This window comes from Syngnathus acus, chromosome 16, assembly GCF_901709675.1.
Source record: "Syngnathus acus chromosome 16, fSynAcu1.2, whole genome shotgun sequence".
Classification (NCBI taxonomy): Eukaryota; Metazoa; Chordata; class Actinopteri; order Syngnathiformes; family Syngnathidae; genus Syngnathus; species Syngnathus acus.
Window position 1 is genome coordinate 3,491,581 of NC_051101.1, and position 15,051 is coordinate 3,506,631.

General features: G+C 43.5%; 4 protein-coding genes across 7 annotated transcripts; all 4 read left to right on the forward strand.

Moving 5' to 3' along the window:
* The first annotated feature begins 81 nt into the window (after positions 1 to 81).
* rps9 (ribosomal protein S9) lies at positions 82 to 1,969 on the forward strand. The gene is made up of 5 exons (XM_037273994.1): positions 82 to 138; positions 592 to 704; positions 780 to 902; positions 1,080 to 1,266; positions 1,712 to 1,969. The coding sequence occupies exons 2-5, from the start codon at positions 608 to 610 to the stop codon at positions 1,887 to 1,889; spliced, it is 585 nt and encodes a 194-aa protein (XP_037129889.1). The 5' UTR covers positions 82 to 138; positions 592 to 607; the 3' UTR covers positions 1,890 to 1,969.
* A 639-nt stretch (positions 1,970 to 2,608) lies between these two features.
* mboat7 (membrane bound O-acyltransferase domain containing 7) lies at positions 2,609 to 6,497 on the forward strand. Of its 3 annotated transcripts, none has more exons than XM_037273798.1 (9): positions 2,609 to 2,712; positions 3,263 to 3,345; positions 3,452 to 3,581; positions 3,727 to 3,853; positions 3,924 to 4,080; positions 4,634 to 4,829; positions 4,928 to 5,080; positions 5,165 to 5,341; positions 5,428 to 6,497. In XM_037273798.1, exons 2-9 carry the CDS (start codon positions 3,270 to 3,272, stop codon positions 5,825 to 5,827), a joined length of 1,416 nt encoding a protein of 471 aa, XP_037129693.1. In that variant the 5' UTR covers positions 2,609 to 2,712; positions 3,263 to 3,269; the 3' UTR covers positions 5,828 to 6,497. The 3 variants fall into 3 exon arrangements, with proteins under 3 accessions (XP_037129693.1, XP_037129695.1, XP_037129694.1); XM_037273799.1 differs by having other exon boundaries at positions 2,647 to 2,716; XM_037273800.1 differs by lacking the exon at positions 5,428 to 6,497 and having other exon boundaries at positions 5,165 to 5,345.
* A 521-nt stretch (positions 6,498 to 7,018) lies between these two features.
* Positions 7,019 to 11,561, forward strand: tmc4 (transmembrane channel-like 4). 2 transcript variants are annotated; one of them, XM_037273797.1, is made up of 18 exons: positions 7,019 to 7,567; positions 7,634 to 7,691; positions 7,758 to 7,974; positions 8,121 to 8,272; positions 8,379 to 8,528; positions 8,612 to 8,697; positions 9,016 to 9,161; positions 9,230 to 9,377; positions 9,607 to 9,765; positions 9,843 to 10,000; positions 10,100 to 10,220; positions 10,285 to 10,382; positions 10,458 to 10,641; positions 10,750 to 10,880; positions 10,954 to 11,109; positions 11,189 to 11,267; positions 11,358 to 11,488; positions 11,527 to 11,561. In XM_037273797.1, the coding sequence occupies exons 2-17, from the start codon at positions 7,646 to 7,648 to the stop codon at positions 11,439 to 11,441; spliced, it is 2,115 nt and encodes a 704-aa protein (XP_037129692.1). In that variant the 5' UTR covers positions 7,019 to 7,567; positions 7,634 to 7,645; the 3' UTR covers positions 11,442 to 11,488; positions 11,527 to 11,561. The 2 variants fall into 2 exon arrangements, with proteins under 2 accessions (XP_037129692.1, XP_037129691.1); XM_037273796.1 differs by having other exon boundaries at positions 7,553 to 7,691.
* A 183-nt stretch (positions 11,562 to 11,744) lies between these two features.
* On the forward strand, positions 11,745 to 14,389 carry leng1 (leukocyte receptor cluster (LRC) member 1). The gene is made up of 5 exons (XM_037273801.1): positions 11,745 to 11,831; positions 12,069 to 12,244; positions 12,489 to 12,671; positions 12,797 to 13,107; positions 13,205 to 14,389. The coding sequence occupies exons 2-5, from the start codon at positions 12,113 to 12,115 to the stop codon at positions 13,422 to 13,424; spliced, it is 846 nt and encodes a 281-aa protein (XP_037129696.1). The 5' UTR covers positions 11,745 to 11,831; positions 12,069 to 12,112; the 3' UTR covers positions 13,425 to 14,389.
* The last annotated feature ends 662 nt before the right edge of the window (positions 14,390 to 15,051 follow it).

Below are 15,051 nucleotides of genomic sequence, written 5' to 3' on the forward strand. Positions count from 1 at the left end.
CAGAGGGCGACATACCGAATATATCAGTTTCGCTCACTTGGTGAAAAGCATGATGGGATATGTAGTCTTCAAATACCATATAAAACACTCAGGCCCGCCGATGACTTCCTCTTTACTACGCGAACCTGAGCGAAGCAGGTACGCATCACAGTCCTCTGGCTTTTTGCAACTTATACACGCCTTATTTAAAATGCTAAGGGTATTCAACATCATTTTGAACAACTCCCCCGCTTGACTAAATGTGTTATTTGTAAACCTTACCATGGTGTTCTGTCGTTTTTTTGCAATGCTAGCGCACATGCTAATGCTAATACGGAGCAACGTGGTCTGGCGAATGTGCGGCCTGTTCACGTCCATTCTAAACTGCGCTTGACTATTTTAATCGTAATATCAATATTTCGAGGGCCGGGGTTTATACAGGAGTGTCTTTCAATTTTGACACGCTGTTGCAGATTACAATATTGGCTTTTTGTGATAGATTCTTATTAGATTGTGTGCATCAACAGCTACAGTCAGCTGAACACAGACTTTCTTGTGCATGGATAAATATTCAGTTATTAGGCGTGTATTGACATTTCATTGCATATGCAGGCATTTGTAAGCAGCCATGCCCGTTGCCAGGAGTTGGGTGTGTCGCAAGACTTATGTCACCCCCCGCCGTCCCTTCGAGAAGTCCCGTCTCGACCAGGAGTTGAAACTCATTGGTGTGTTAAAAGCTCATTGTGGTGTGATTGTGGACCTATTGAGTCATGACGCTGAAAGGTCCTCTGTCTTTTCAGGCGAGTATGGCTTGAGGAACAAGCGTGAGGTGTGGAGGGTCAAGTTCACCCTGGCCAAGATTCGTAAAGCTGCCAGAGAGTTGCTCACTCTGGATGAGAAAGACCCCAAGCGTCTGTTTGAAGGTATTCAACAACCTTGTGTTAAAAGCCACTTTGAGGTTTTAGCCTGTGATTTAAATTTAAATTGTCTGAATTTCCAGTGTGGTCGCGAATTCCTCGTGAATGAGGCTTAATGTTTAGAGTGGATGATAAAACGTGTGTTTTTGTGGGGGTGCAACTAAATGCTTTTGTCACATGCAGGTAATGCCTTGCTCAGGCGTCTGGTGCGTATCGGCGTGTTGGATGAGGCCAAGATGAAGCTGGATTACATCCTGGGTCTGAAGGTTGAGGACTTCTTGGAGAGGAGGCTGCAGACTCAGGTTTTCAAGCTCGGACTCGCCAAGAGCATCCACCACGCCCGAGTGCTTATCCGCCAGAGGCACATCCGGTACGTTGATCACGAGACGAAACGTACACATCGGAAAAAAGGCCGTCGAATCTTACGAGATGCCCGATGCTTCCTCTTCCATCAGAGGACCGCTGGCTTTTAACACCCTCCGCTGAGATGGGTTAAATATATCAATAAGGTCAATTCGGTATCAAAGCCGTATACCTTGTCAATAAAGCATTGCCCAGAGCCAATCCTGCCAACGAGCGCTCTGACTGATACCCGGGGGCAATTAGGTAAGGTATGGGTTGCACCTCGGGCAATGGTAGTGGCTGCTACCCGCAACTCTCCAGGCTGGTGATTAAGATTTAAAATGTGCAGATTTTCTGTGGTGTCAAGAATTCCTCGTCAATGAAGCCTAACACAATTAGGACGATTGTATCATATTGCAGGTTGAATTTCACAACTGTCACATTCTTAAGTTTCCCCTTCGATCTCTCCACAGTGTGCGCAAGCAGGTGGTCAACATCCCCTCTTTCGTGGTGCGCCTGGACAGCCAGAAGCACATTGACTTCTCCCTCAGGTCCCCATACGGTGGCGGACGCCCAGGCCGTGTTAAGAGAAAGAACTCCAAGAAGGGCCAGGGAGGTGGAGCCGGAGCTGATGATGAGGAGGAGGATTAAGAAGGATATCACTCAGGAGGAATGTTGAAAAACCTCCTGTTCTGTCAAGTTTTCAATAAATGATTAGTTTGACCAACAAACCTGAGTTGACTTGTTTTTTAATTGATAGTAGAAATAATTCAAATTTAGGCAATAATGCAGGAGGTTTCAACTGGTTTTGTCTAAGGAACCACCATTATAACCAAGAAGCTACTCGAGGGCCACTGCTTTGGTGGAATATTGTTTTATTTTGCACCAAAGGAGAATAGACCTATATAGGCTATTTGCATCTGTATGTTTACTTTAGGAATCTCAGGTACATTTGATATAATTTGAATGGGTAAATGATTCTCAAAATTAGCTGGAAAATAAATCAAGTCTAAATTGACTTGAGGATTGGACCCTGAAGTCTCACTCTATCAATGGGAGGGAGATTACTTATTTTCATGGTTAGTGTTAGAATTAGTACCCCCCGTATCTTTCCTTAGGGGGGGAGGAACCTGTTCAAATTTGCTATACTTGGTGAAGACAAAAGGCAGTTGATTGTTCACAAAATTAGCTGGGAAGTAAATAAAGTCTAAATCAATTTTATTTTCAAAAACGTTACAATTATTTGCGGACCACCTGGAATACCCCCACGGACCACCGGTTGACATTCCCTGCAATAATGGATGGATAAATTTACTCCTGTGATGGTACAGCCCGCCGCCAAGGCAAAATGGCCGCGTCCAATCATGTCGTTTAACGTCACGAAACCAGAAGTACTTTCCCTGTCAGTGGAGACTTGTTGTGAATGCCAAAGCAGGGCTTGGTTCGTCTCCATTTAACACCAGTCCTCTTCCGCGTAAGTATGTTGGCTTTGTGTCGCACACGCTTGTGTAAACAACGCTTGTGTAAACCAATTACGCTAATTCATTAAACTATTTTAAATGTCATCCAGTATCGCACTGTGAGCATTGAAGAACTGCTTATCCCGCCCGGTTGCCGACTTTCACTTTCAAACACGTTCGCTCCGCTTCACTTATGTGGCTAGATTGTTTTGTTTTTTGGTGAAAGGGTTTTTAAATCGTTATCGTTAATCTAACCGCAGTCCAGGCAACATTGACTGTCGGCGTCAAAAAATGACGCGCAAGTCTGCATAATAAAGATGGTCAATCAAGTGCATTCAAAGGTTGAAGACACCCTGGCTACTAAAACGCCCACATATCAGTTTAAAACCTAAAATTGGATATGCACACATCTTAAATTTTCCATGTGCAACATTGCTGCTTGTCTGCCGTATATCAAAATCACTAAAACCAGAAATAACGACTGTCAGCATGCACTGTAGTTAGAAAAATCATGTCGTTTTTATTTTATTTCATTTTATGAATGATTATTATTTTTGCTTGCAGAGCAACAATGTCTCCCGATGAGCTGGTGTACTTGGGAGTCCTCGCAGCCTCCATCCCGCTTGGATTCCTTTTCCGTTACCTCAGTGAGTGTATTTTTGAGTCCTACCATGTTTTGGATCGTTGTAATTCTTTATCTGTATGTCACTTGATGGGATTGGAGCTCTTGATGATGTCATATTTTGGTTTCAGGTCCTCCCGTAAAGCAGGGGGCTGCTATGCTCCTGGGTCTCTCCATTACGATCACTACCTGCCAAGTGCACACACTCCACTCTTTAGTGACAGTGATTGGAACCTGGATTATTATCAAGAGCAACTGGAGGTAGTTTTTTAATATGATTATTATTACAGTGGAATCTTGTTGTTTTTTTCCAAGGGAAGGAGCAGCCTCAATGGGATATTTGAGAAGAGACGTTTCAAAACTTTAGCGTGTCCTATACTGAGTGCGTTCTCCTCTGTGTATAAAGGCTCGCTCCTGCCTTGAGTCTCACCTGGACCTTTTTATACCTCCTCTTCTTCCGGTTGGTCACATGGTTTGGTTTGCCTGCGCCGACACCTTTTGCCAACGCCAACCAGCTGCTTCTCACGCTCAAGGTACACAATTGTCTGAAAACCAAAATCCAAACAGATGTTTTGACACTTTCTGCACTCCAATACGAGTCAGATGGTGAGCCTAGCCAACGAGGTGCACGGCTTCCACGTGGAGAAGAAGAAGGAAGTGAGCTCCTTCAGCAGGTCTTCGGCGGTTGGTCGTCTGTCTCGGGAGCCGTCCCTGTATGACATCTTGTCGTACAGCTACTGTTATGTGGGTGTCATGACAGGTGAGTCGGGAAGAAGAAGTTGTGTCGTTTGTAAGAGGAAATGTGGAAACGTTAGCATGTTATGTTGTCCGTCCTGTTGAAATGACTTTATTTTGCATGACACTTAACCGATTTCTCTCTTTGTCTCACTCTGCTACTTGTCCAACATCGTGTGAGTTCATATATGTCTAACTAGTTTTGTTAAATAGTATCACTAGTACTAATGTCGGGCTGAACAATTAATCAAATTGACATCGCAATGTTGGAAAATGAAATTTCAAAAACTGCAAATTGGAGGCGACATTTGCTTAATTTCACTCTAAAAGCAGTTGAGATGAAAAAAAAAAAACTAGTTTGTGGCCAACCCGTTACTTGGTTCAATTTGACCTCACTTTTATTGTACAAAATGGTTCAGCCCTACTAATCTAGCTCTTTGCTATTCTTGTGCTCTTCCCACATGAATCCAATGCCATCTTCTCCATTTGTGTATTTTGTCCACTGTCCACATTTCTGTCTGTCCTTGTCCTCTCATTCCCGTCTTTTCCCGTGCTTCCCATCATCTTCCCTCCAAAAGGCCCGTTCTTTCGCTTCCAAACTTACACCGACTGGCTGGAGCAGCCCAAACCGCTGGCCCTGCCCGGCTGGGAGCCGTGCCTGCAGCGACTGAAGCTGGTGCCCGTCTTCGGTGCGCTCTTCCTGGCCGTCAACTCCGCCTTCCCACTGGCTTACGTCCGCACCGACGAGTTCCTGGATCACAATTTCTTTTTCAGGTGACCTCAAATGACCAACCTGTTACTTTATTTGGATTTTGCCGTTTCAACATAAAGAACCCTAACCCGATTTTTCTTCTCTTTCGCCCTCACGTCAGGTTCTTCTACATGATAGTGGTGTTCTTCGTGTTCAGGATGCGCTTCTATGCCGCGTGGTGCGGCGCAGAGGCCGGATGCATCAGCGCCGGTCTGGGCTGCTATCCAGAACGGGCTCAGTGCAAACCGGGCGGGGGACCCACCGTCAGCTACAGGTAACCAAAAGTGAATAACCCACACTTGACCTCTGAAAGGTTTGCATCAGAGTACATGAGTAATCTCAAAACTCTTTTTCCAAGCCCCGAGTCGCTGGCTGAGGAGACATACGACTTTAAAACCATCCAGAACATCGACTGCTACAACACGGACTTCTGCGTGAAGGTGCGGCACGGCATGCGTTACTGGAATATGACCGTGCAGTGGTGGCTGCATCACTACATCTACCCCAACGCCCCCTTCAAGTCCTACGCGCTCAGGTGAGGGAAGAAAAGGCTCCATTTTGGCTTCAAGCAACTAAAAAGCATCAAACTGAATATAAATTAAAAATGGATTCTGTGCTTAGGGCGGGCTGGACCATGTTCATTAGCGCCTACTGGCACGGTCTACACGCCGGATACTACCTGTCCTTTCTCACCATCCCGCTTTGCATCGCCGCCGAGTCGGCCATGGAGGCGTCGGTGCGAGCCCGACTGGGCCCCCGCGGTCAGAGCGTCTTCGACTGGGTCCACTGGTTCCTGAAGATGCGAGCTTACGATTACATGTGCATGGGCTTCGTGCTGCTCAAAGCCTCCGACACCATCGCCTACTGGTCATCCATCTACTTCGCCATGCACTTGCTGGCCGTCGGCTGCATAATTGTGGGCCGGGCTCTCGGGGGAAGCAGGAGAGCAGACAAGAAGACAGACGCTGAGAAGACGGATAAGTCAAAAATTAATGGCGATAAGAATGACAAACATGACTGAATGGAATATCGCTTGATTGAGCTGGAGTTTCATTTCGGTGGTGCCCTGAGATACAAGTGAGCCACCATACGAGTTTATCAAGATACGAGCTGCCGCTGTGCTGATTTTTGGTGACGTTGAACTCGACGCAATCCATTTCAAAGGAAGCTGTGGTTCCATCAAAGAAGGGTTCAAGCAGTTTATTGCCATTCCCTGTTGAACTAAACGTGAAACAAAAAGAGTCACATCACTTTGAATTTTCATAAAATCAATTATGGGTCAATTTGAGCTCTTTCAAAATTGGCAAAAAGCGGCTGATTCGAACTCATTTCCACCGCTGTAAGATTTTATTCATACTTCAGGAGAAAGCACTGTACAACAGTCAAATGTTCTGTCTGTAATTTATATATTTTATTGTTACAAGTTTTAAGGGACCCAAAAAAAAATGATTCATTAGATTTTCTTTCAATTACTTGATTATAGAATTTTATTTTGCCAAATATCAGAATCGGCCTAAAAAAATTCCATAATGGTTAATCACGCCCTAATTATTACGGAGTCAGTTTTGAAATTTTTTTTGTGTCTGTATTAAACTGCCTCCATGTGGTTGTAGCTGAAGAAGCACAATCTCCATCAGAACGTCATGAATGTGAAAATCAAAAGTTTTGTAAATATCTAAGGGTCCAAGTCATGCGCACCTCTCCTCACTGAACATCATTTTTTTGATAACCGAATCCTCCAGTGTTAACGTGTGTGTTTTCCTTGCTGCGGCACTTCCATTCCGAGTCATGTATGTTACCTGTCATTCATATGGCTTAGAATCGTTCATATCGACACATATACAATACACTGCCTTGACAAATGTCTTTTTATGCGCCGTTGGTTGAACACTCTGAACTGCACCTGCCTGTTATCACTCAATAGTTTTTTCTTCCCGTGTACAAAAAAGTGATTTTTTTTATTCAGTTACTGTTGATACAGTGATCCCTCGCTACTTCGCGTTTCGTTTATCGCGGCTTCATACATCGTGGATTTTCTTTCCAAATTAAAAAAATATTTAAAAGTCAAAATGAAACTTCTAAATTGAGGAGACATGTGTCGAACCTTTAGGACAATGTAGTATTGCTCCAAATGTTTGTTTACATTACTTTAGAAGTCCGTTTTCGCGTGTTAGCACGATCGTGAATTAGCATCTTTCCGCTAACTCGTTAGCCTGCCCAGTACTTCTTGTTGGTGACCGTACTTCGCGGATTTCACTTATCGCGGGTGGTTTCTGGAACCAATTATCTGCGATAAACGAGGGATTACTGTATTTTCTTGTCAAGTCCCAACTTCAGCATACAGTGGAAATAAAAAGTCTACACACCCCTGGAATAATGCCAGTTTTTTGTGATATTTCAGTTTCCAGAAGTCATTCTCCCCTTAATTAAGTTGTACAGGTAATGTCAATGATGTAAAAAAAAAATTTTTTTTTAAAAATGCTTCATCTTCACCACAAAAAAAGTGGCATTTAAATTGGGGTGTGTTGACTTTTTATACCCACTGTACATTGTACACGATATGTTCCCGAAACGATTTTTATTTTTTATTTGTACAGGCACAATTTCCCTCCTTTAAGTTCAATTGAGTATTACTACTTATTAAATAAAATGAATGGGAACAATTTTGCCTTTTATTGTGGGTTAGAAAGGGTTAACCGAAGCGCACAATACAAAACAAGGAAGTGTGTCCACCTGCAAAGAGTAAAGTCCATCACAGGAGGTGAGAGAGATTCCAGGAAATACACGTCTTCCCCATGACAAGCGCTGACTTGGACTTTTTTAACAGAACTTATGAGGAATGGACCCCCGGCAACAAGGCTCAAATGACAATGACTACACTGAAGGTGTGTTGTTATTTTCTATTATTATTATTCATCATGATTATCTTACCTGCTTTCATTGTCTTGCAGTCGGCGATTACTTGTATTCGTATGGCCAAGAGTCGCTGAGATTAAGACGTCCTTCATCTCAAGGGTCCAATCGGAACTACCCTCACTTCAAGTGGAACCCGGCAGCCACAGAAGAAGAAGAGGTGGAGGATGAAGTGGATGGATACAGAGAATCGGGCGAGGAGCCTCGGGAGATCCATACCATCCCTCTGCCCATGGCGCTGAAAAGGGCTGTGAGGTCTGAGACTGTATTTTCTTTTAAAAAAAAAATGAATTTTTTTGGGAAAATACTTTATATTTGTCACACTTTTTGCTTCACATACACAAAAATTGCAACTAACTATCAAACAAATCAAATGTATAATAATGCTTAATTACATGCAGGGAGGTGCAGGAAATGCAGGTGCCTGTACTTTCCTCCAGGATGACATCTTGGAAACAAAGGAAGCGCAAAACCCTCAAGAAAATCAAAAACAACACCAGAGAGTTCCTAAACTTATTTATGCTTTGGAGGAAGTCTTTGCAACAGATTGGAGGCACAGTACACCAATTAATTTTTTAATTTATCCTGTTCCTACGGTTCCAAACATTCCACACTTTTTAAAACCTTTTTTTTTTCATGGTAAAATTTTATCCCCTCAGGAAACTTTGGCGGCGGTGTCCAGTCTTATTTCCTGTTCCTGCGTTTCCTGGTGGTACTCAATTTTGTCTCTTTTTTACTGATCGCCGGGTTCGTCTTCATCCCCAGCGTTGTCTTCAGATCTCTCGACAGCATCTCTGCCAACAACACTGGTAACCAGTCTTGTGTTGCGTTGTGTTGAGTTGCTAAGTGAGCTTTGCTAAGGCTTTGCACTGCATGCTTGTGTGTTTTGCAGGGCCCGAGGAATGCATGAAATACGATCCCAATCCTCAAGTCTTGGTGGCATTCTATTATTACATCCTTGACTTCCTTTCGGGAACGGTGAGAGACTCAAATGACCCCACGCAACTCGTTGACATGAAAACATAAGCATTTTAATCGCAATTTAATCACATTTATTGTGTTCACTTACTTTATTTGTGTTTCCCAATTATTTAATTATTATAAAATATTTTGTGCCCCCCCCCAACTCTCCGTCGCAACTATAAATAGTATCATTTCTCTATAAAATTGTTAAGTACACTGCTACAATAAGAGTGCCACTGCCACCTACTGTAGTGGATGTGCAAATACACTTTATTTTAGTATAAGCAGAAAAAACACAGATGTGACTTGATGAGCTCTCCTCCACTTGTTCAGGGTTACATGGAGTCTTCGTACCTGTTTTATGGCTACTACAACAGCACTCTGGTGGGTGACAACAACTTCTCCTACAACATCCCGCTGGCCTATCTCTTCACCGCCGTCTTCTACTTTGCATTTTGCTTCATCTGCATCTTGGCCCGGTCAGTCGCCAAACCGACTTTTTGAACGTTACGTTTGCCGCACAATTTCCTCATGATCGCTCACGCAGGATGGGGACAGCAGCTCGAGTTGCCGTGGCGACGGGAGGTGGCGTCGTGGGCAACTACAGCATGATCGTGTTCACGGGCTGGGACTACGGGTGCCTGGGAGACCGAGCCACCAAGCTGAAGCAGAGGAACATCCACTATCGGCTCCAGGTCAGAGCGGGACACTCGGACCACCTTTTGGATTAAATTTAAATATTAAATATTCTGATAAAAAAAAACAGAGAACTACAAGTTGTGTCACATCATATAGTATTCTTTCTCTGTAAAAAAAAAAGTCACCTAATAATAATAATAATAATAATAATAGTAATAATAATAATAATTTATTTAACAAAGGGGTTGGTTCATGGAATTTGGACTTTGTTTTTGGTCCACTCAGGTAGATCTGGAGGAGCAATTTATGAAGCAGAAAGCAGCCGCTCTGACCTTCTGTCAAAAACTAATCTTGTACTCCCTTCGCATCTTCATGGGCTTTGTTGCTTTGGGGCTCATCGTGGCAGCCTGCTTCAGCATCTTCACGGCCACAGTTTTCAGTCAGGTATACACTCGTGACTGGTGCACGCGCACTTGAGTAAATGTCAGAGGTGTAATTGCTCTTTGGACTCACCCTCACAGGGCAAGAGTGGTCAGAGTGGGATTCTGGGTTTGATTTTTGAGTATTTGCCCTCCATTGTGATCACCGCTGGTAACTTCCTGGTGCCGTTACTCTGTGACCAGATCGCCCTGCTTGAGCGATACCCACCCAGCACCACAGTCATACTGGCCCTCTTGAGGTTCAGCACGTTTTTCATATGGAGCATCAATAACAAGTGATATTCATACAGTCATGGATATCAAAACAGTTTTCCATCATTGCATTCTGTCACATTCAGGGCAGTGTTCTTGCGCTTGGTGAGTTTGGGAGTTCTGCTGTTCACCCTGTGGGGTCAGATCACATGCCAGGTGGACACGAACAAGTGTGACGTGTGCCAGTACAACCACGAGGAGTACCCGGTAAGTGTGCACAAACAAAACACCATGTAACAATCTAAAGATTTTTTTTTCATGTTTGTCTCAGTGCTGGGAAACACGAATAGGACAGGAAATGTACAAGTTGACGCTTTTTGACCTCATTGTTACCATCGCCGTACTCGCGTTGGTCGAGTTTCCACGCAGGTCTGGAATACCGTCTGTCTCTCGTTTACATTTTTTGGGGGGGGGATCCTGTAGTCTTATGTTTGTGGTTATCAGGATGGTGGTGGACAACTGGTCCAACAAGCTGACTCGGTGGGTGGGTCGGCAGGAGTTTGTGGTGTCGGCCAACGTGCTGGGCCTGGTGTACGGCCAGACGGTGGTCTGGATGGGGGCTCTTTTCTGCCCCCTGCTGCCTGTTATCAATACAGCCAAGTTTGTCATCCTCTTCTACTGCAAGAAGGTAACCCATTTGAGCATTTGTTCCTACTAGTGAGGGAAAAGCTGAATATCAGGTGAAGGTTCTAAAACCGTTCCATATTGGTCAAGCTCCAACCGGATGTGCCCTCAGGTTACTCTGTTCAACAACTGTCGGCCCGCCCACAAGACTTTCCGCTCCACCACCTCCACGTTCGTCTTCCTGGTGGTACTGCTGTTCGGATGGGGCATGGCCACTCTGGTTACGATCTACAGTGTGTCTGAGTGAGTAGTGGCCTTGGTTAGCTGTGTATTATAGATGTTGGATGTTGTTGAAGATCCATGTTTGGTTCTTCAGGATCCGACCGTCTATGGGCTGCGGCCCCTTCCGCTTCTTCCCGTACATGTGGGCCATTGTTCCGATGTCTTTCGACCGCCTCTCAGGAGTCACGCAGGAGTTTCTCTTCTTCATTGGTTCCCAGGCCTTCTCCATCCCTCTGTTTGCCTTGTCTTGGTCAGCTCCAATAGCATCCAGGTCACCTCTGACCCTTATGGGGAAAACCAGTAATTCTTTTTTGTTTTCTCCCCAACAGCGTAGTGATGGGTTATTTCATCGCCCTGGCTGCTGTTTATGGAAAAAGTGTTACTTTGCTCAGAGCTCAACTCAAACAGGTACAATGTGGTCAATCTGCATTTTTATCTTAATCACTGTCTATTTTCGTCTTCTTTACGTGTTGTCCTGTTACTGTTTTTTCCTGACAGGAGGGCCGTGACAAGCAGTTCTTGGTCAAACAGATTGAGAATCTGAGTCGTCAACTTCAGATACCGACGCGAGACTTTGCGTGACAAACCTTTCTCCATTGCACTTTTTCATTGCTGTTAGTCTATTTATGATACAATATATATATTGTAATGATAATGATATAATGATATACCTTATAATGATTATCCCTAATAAACATTATTATAATGATAAAAACACTCATTGTTTTTCCTTCATATGTGTGCTACTAAGTCAGTTGGAGAGTTTATGACTGTGGTGAGTTCAAAAAATTCACGTGTTATTTTGTACATACGTATTTGCGTCATTTACGTACGTCATGGTTAATGGATAATAATAAATTCAAGGACACACAGCGGCATCTAGTGTTCAAATAGTGTTAATGCAATGACGTTTCATGTTTACTTCCGGTGTAGTTTTCCGGTGGCTAGCTAGCGACAGCAACTAGCTCCCGGGTAAGTTACTTCCATCGATTCGATCTTATGTTTTAGTGGACGTGTATTAAACGTCTACTGTTATGTTTTTGAATCACTTTAACAATCACGAATTTATTCTACCAATACACCGACCTTAAGATATCAAGGATATCGCTCATGGCTTTCCTCTTATAACGGAAGTGTATATTGTAGTTTAGGTATTAATTGACACTCCCCTTTGACTTGCGAATTGAAGTGTTCCTTTTGTCCCCACAGTCGAAGCCTGCTTAGCAAGCTAACCAGCCTCCTTCGGGGTAATCATGAACATTCTCCCTAAGAAGAGCTGGCACGTTCGCAACAAGGACAACATCGCCAGGGTGAGGAGAGATGAAGCTCAGGCAGCCGCGGAGGAGCAAGAGGCCAAGCGGAGAGTGGAGCGAGCCGAGCAAGAGGTGACTTATCGAGACACATACACTAACTAGCACGCCACCATACCTCCTACATATGTAAGTGTAAACTAGTGTGTGTGGTGGGTAGTCAGCCTAAATGCAAACACACCACAACCCAAGGCTTTGTTGGGCTTGTGCGCCAAGAAAAGGTCCATTTGACCTCCACAACGGGCAGATATCTGTACTCTGCTCATTGCTGGCACCATTCGCTCCGATTAAACACAGCGTTGTTTCTCACGCACCTCAGGCACGCACTGAGTTGCTGCGAAAGAAAGCCCGAGCCGCTCTCCAGTTGGAAGCAGGTGGAAGCCAGGAGGTGAAATTCGAAGAACAGAATGGAGCCTTGGAGCACCTCAACCTCTTCCCCCTCGAGGAATCTGTGGTGAAGAAGGACAATGAGGAGTATATCAAAGAAAAAAAAGAGGAGCAGGTACTACATAATGCTACTGTGTCAAATATTTGGTAGCTGCAGTCGCGTTGAGTTGTATGACCCTTTCTTTAGGACAGCATCAAATGAGACATGTTAAAGGCTAATGATATTCTTCCTCCTTCCAGGAGAAGCAGGAGCGCGCCATCGGCTTACTGGTGTCTCTCGGGCCCCAGCCGGGCACCGAGGTCACACCGTGGTACATGAAAAGTGGCCAGGAGAAGGAAGAGGAGAAGAAAGAAAAGGAGAAGCAGAGCGAGAAGCGGAACGACAAGGGGAAGGAGTTAACCGAAGAGGAGCGGGAGAAGAAGGATCGACAGCTGAAGAACAGTTTGGACCCGTTGAAGGAGATGAAGAAAGCGATGGGCGAGACAGTCGCCAAGATGCACAAGAAAAAAGACAAGAAAGACAGAGGGGAGAAGAGGAGCAGCGGGGAAAGGTAATGAAGCTGATTACTGCTTGAGGAAAAAGAATATTGCAATTAGTTGATTTCTCAGAGGCCCAGTCGATAAGGTTCGCTTGCCTTGTCTCGCCAGCTCAATAGAGCGACTCAGAGCGGAGCGTTTGCAGCGCGAGGCGGACGAGCGGCGGCGGGCCCAAGAGCTGCTCGCTCAGCGCAACGGGAAGAACAAGGAAGCGGACAGGGAGGTCAACGAGCGGGATCGGCCCTACAACAGCGCCTACTTTCCAGAGCTGGCACGCAAGCGGCAACGGCGCGACAGAGACAGCTGGAGGGACGAGATCCTCAAGTTATGAACTCTTTGGTTATCACACACTAAGTAGATATTTTCTTTAGCAGAACAAGAAGTGTCAGGGTAGGTGTGGTTAACTCATTCAGTGCCAGCCCAGATGAAATAAATGTTTGACGTCTATACTCGTCAATGGCAGTGAATGAGTTAACTATGTTGTTAACTTTTTTTAATTTATGAACATCAGCACAAATTACAACCCACAACAATAAACATCACGGTGCTGAATTTATACTTCTCAAAAGTGAACATTGTCGTCTTTGCAAAGGCAGAATTGAGTGTGGTCGGTTGCTCACACATTTTTTTTAACATAAAAGCTAATCATTCAGATTTTAAACGAAGTGAAGATATTCCTTGGTCAGAATGTTCTCAATTTATCGCCCTATTGTTTTCATGCATTTTTGAAACAATTTGTTTCAATCTAAATATTGGAATGTATATAATTAATGGTCCAATAATAATAATATGATACTGTATGTCATTATATTTTTATTAGCAGCCATAAAATGTAACTTTTACGTGGGGATGACGTCACTCAGTGTCCCAAAAGGCTAACGCAAATGAAAAAAGGAAGAAGATGATGATTTCCTAACACTTAAAACAAGCAATCACAAGAAAACATGAGCGCTCACTGTGAGAATGATCTTGCGAAACAATATGGCAGTAGAAACGTGTCAACAATTTTGACGATCATTAAGCAGAAGGAAGCCCTCAAACCGATCAAGCCATCCAAGGGGATCACCATCATCTCGAAACGTTTGGATAAAGGACAAGGAGATTACTGATGAAACGATCATATGTGAGAAGGCCAGCGCCAAATATTGTCTTATGTTAACGTCATGCAAGTTGGATGAAGTAAAAAAAGCTACATTAGTTGAAGTTTACATACTCTACATTTCAGTATGTCACGGAACTTATGTATCTCTATGTGTCTCTAAGGTACAGTGACAATAAAACCCCCCTTTTTATTGATTATTTCTTTTTACTTCTCTGATATAATGCATTTGTTTTCTTGCTATGTGTATTTATTTGCAGTATTTATTCAGGAATTATCATTTTTTGGCTGTGGAACAAATTAAACAAATTACAGTGTATTCTTACGGGAATATTTGACTCAACATAGGACGATTTCAACATAAGTAGGTCCCGAAACAAATTAAATTCGTATGTGTTTTTATTTGTGGTTGGGTTTGGGCCACCAAACATTTATTTTAACTTTTAAAAACAATCGCTACAAATCTTATAATCAGCAATTTTACACAGAAAAGTACTTTTATTGCGTATGCAATTAGGTGTGCAGTTTTCTAATGCGACGTAGCCAGAAACCTTTATTTATGTTACTTTCTGCAATGATACTTTATTTTGACATAAATCCCGTTCATAACCTATCCTTGCTTGGCCTGCCTTTACAATTTAATTTTATGCTCCAGCAATTATCATTACACGCGGGTGCGTCTTGTGGGCGTGTCCAAATAATATATTATTTATATTATTATATAGTCAATTGTCACCTTTAAGATTTTTTATTATTTTTATCAAAATTTGTTAGTACGATTAATGTATGCAGTATGAGCTAGAATATAAACTCTAGTACATAAATTCATAAACACTCGGCGGAGGCCATGACTGCGCGC

Coding starts and splice junctions, on each gene's coding strand:
- rps9 (XM_037273994.1), top strand. CDS start 608: ATGCCCGTTGCCAGGAGTTGGGTGTGTCGCAAGACTTATGTCACCCCC. Junction 705..779: donor CCAGGAGTTGAAACTCATTG/GTGTGTTAAAAG, acceptor CTGTCTTTTCAG/GCGAGTATGGCTTGAGGAAC. Junction 903..1,079: donor CCCCAAGCGTCTGTTTGAAG/GTATTCAACAAC, acceptor TGTCACATGCAG/GTAATGCCTTGCTCAGGCGT.
- mboat7 (XM_037273798.1), top strand. CDS start 3,270: ATGTCTCCCGATGAGCTGGTGTACTTGGGAGTCCTCGCAGCCTCCATC. Junction 4,081..4,633: donor TTATGTGGGTGTCATGACAG/GTGAGTCGGGAA, acceptor TCCCTCCAAAAG/GCCCGTTCTTTCGCTTCCAA. Junction 5,081..5,164: donor GGACCCACCGTCAGCTACAG/GTAACCAAAAGT, acceptor TCTTTTTCCAAG/CCCCGAGTCGCTGGCTGAGG.
- tmc4 (XM_037273797.1), top strand. CDS start 7,646: ATGGACCCCCGGCAACAAGGCTCAAATGACAATGACTACACTGAAG. Junction 9,162..9,229: donor TTCATCTGCATCTTGGCCCG/GTCAGTCGCCAA, acceptor TCGCTCACGCAG/GATGGGGACAGCAGCTCGAG. Junction 11,268..11,357: donor TCAGAGCTCAACTCAAACAG/GTACAATGTGGT, acceptor TTTTCCTGACAG/GAGGGCCGTGACAAGCAGTT.
- leng1 (XM_037273801.1), top strand. CDS start 12,113: ATGAACATTCTCCCTAAGAAGAGCTGGCACGTTCGCAACAAGGACAAC. Junction 12,245..12,488: donor TGGAGCGAGCCGAGCAAGAG/GTGACTTATCGA, acceptor CACGCACCTCAG/GCACGCACTGAGTTGCTGCG. Junction 12,672..12,796: donor AAGAAAAAAAAGAGGAGCAG/GTACTACATAAT, acceptor TCCTCCTTCCAG/GAGAAGCAGGAGCGCGCCAT.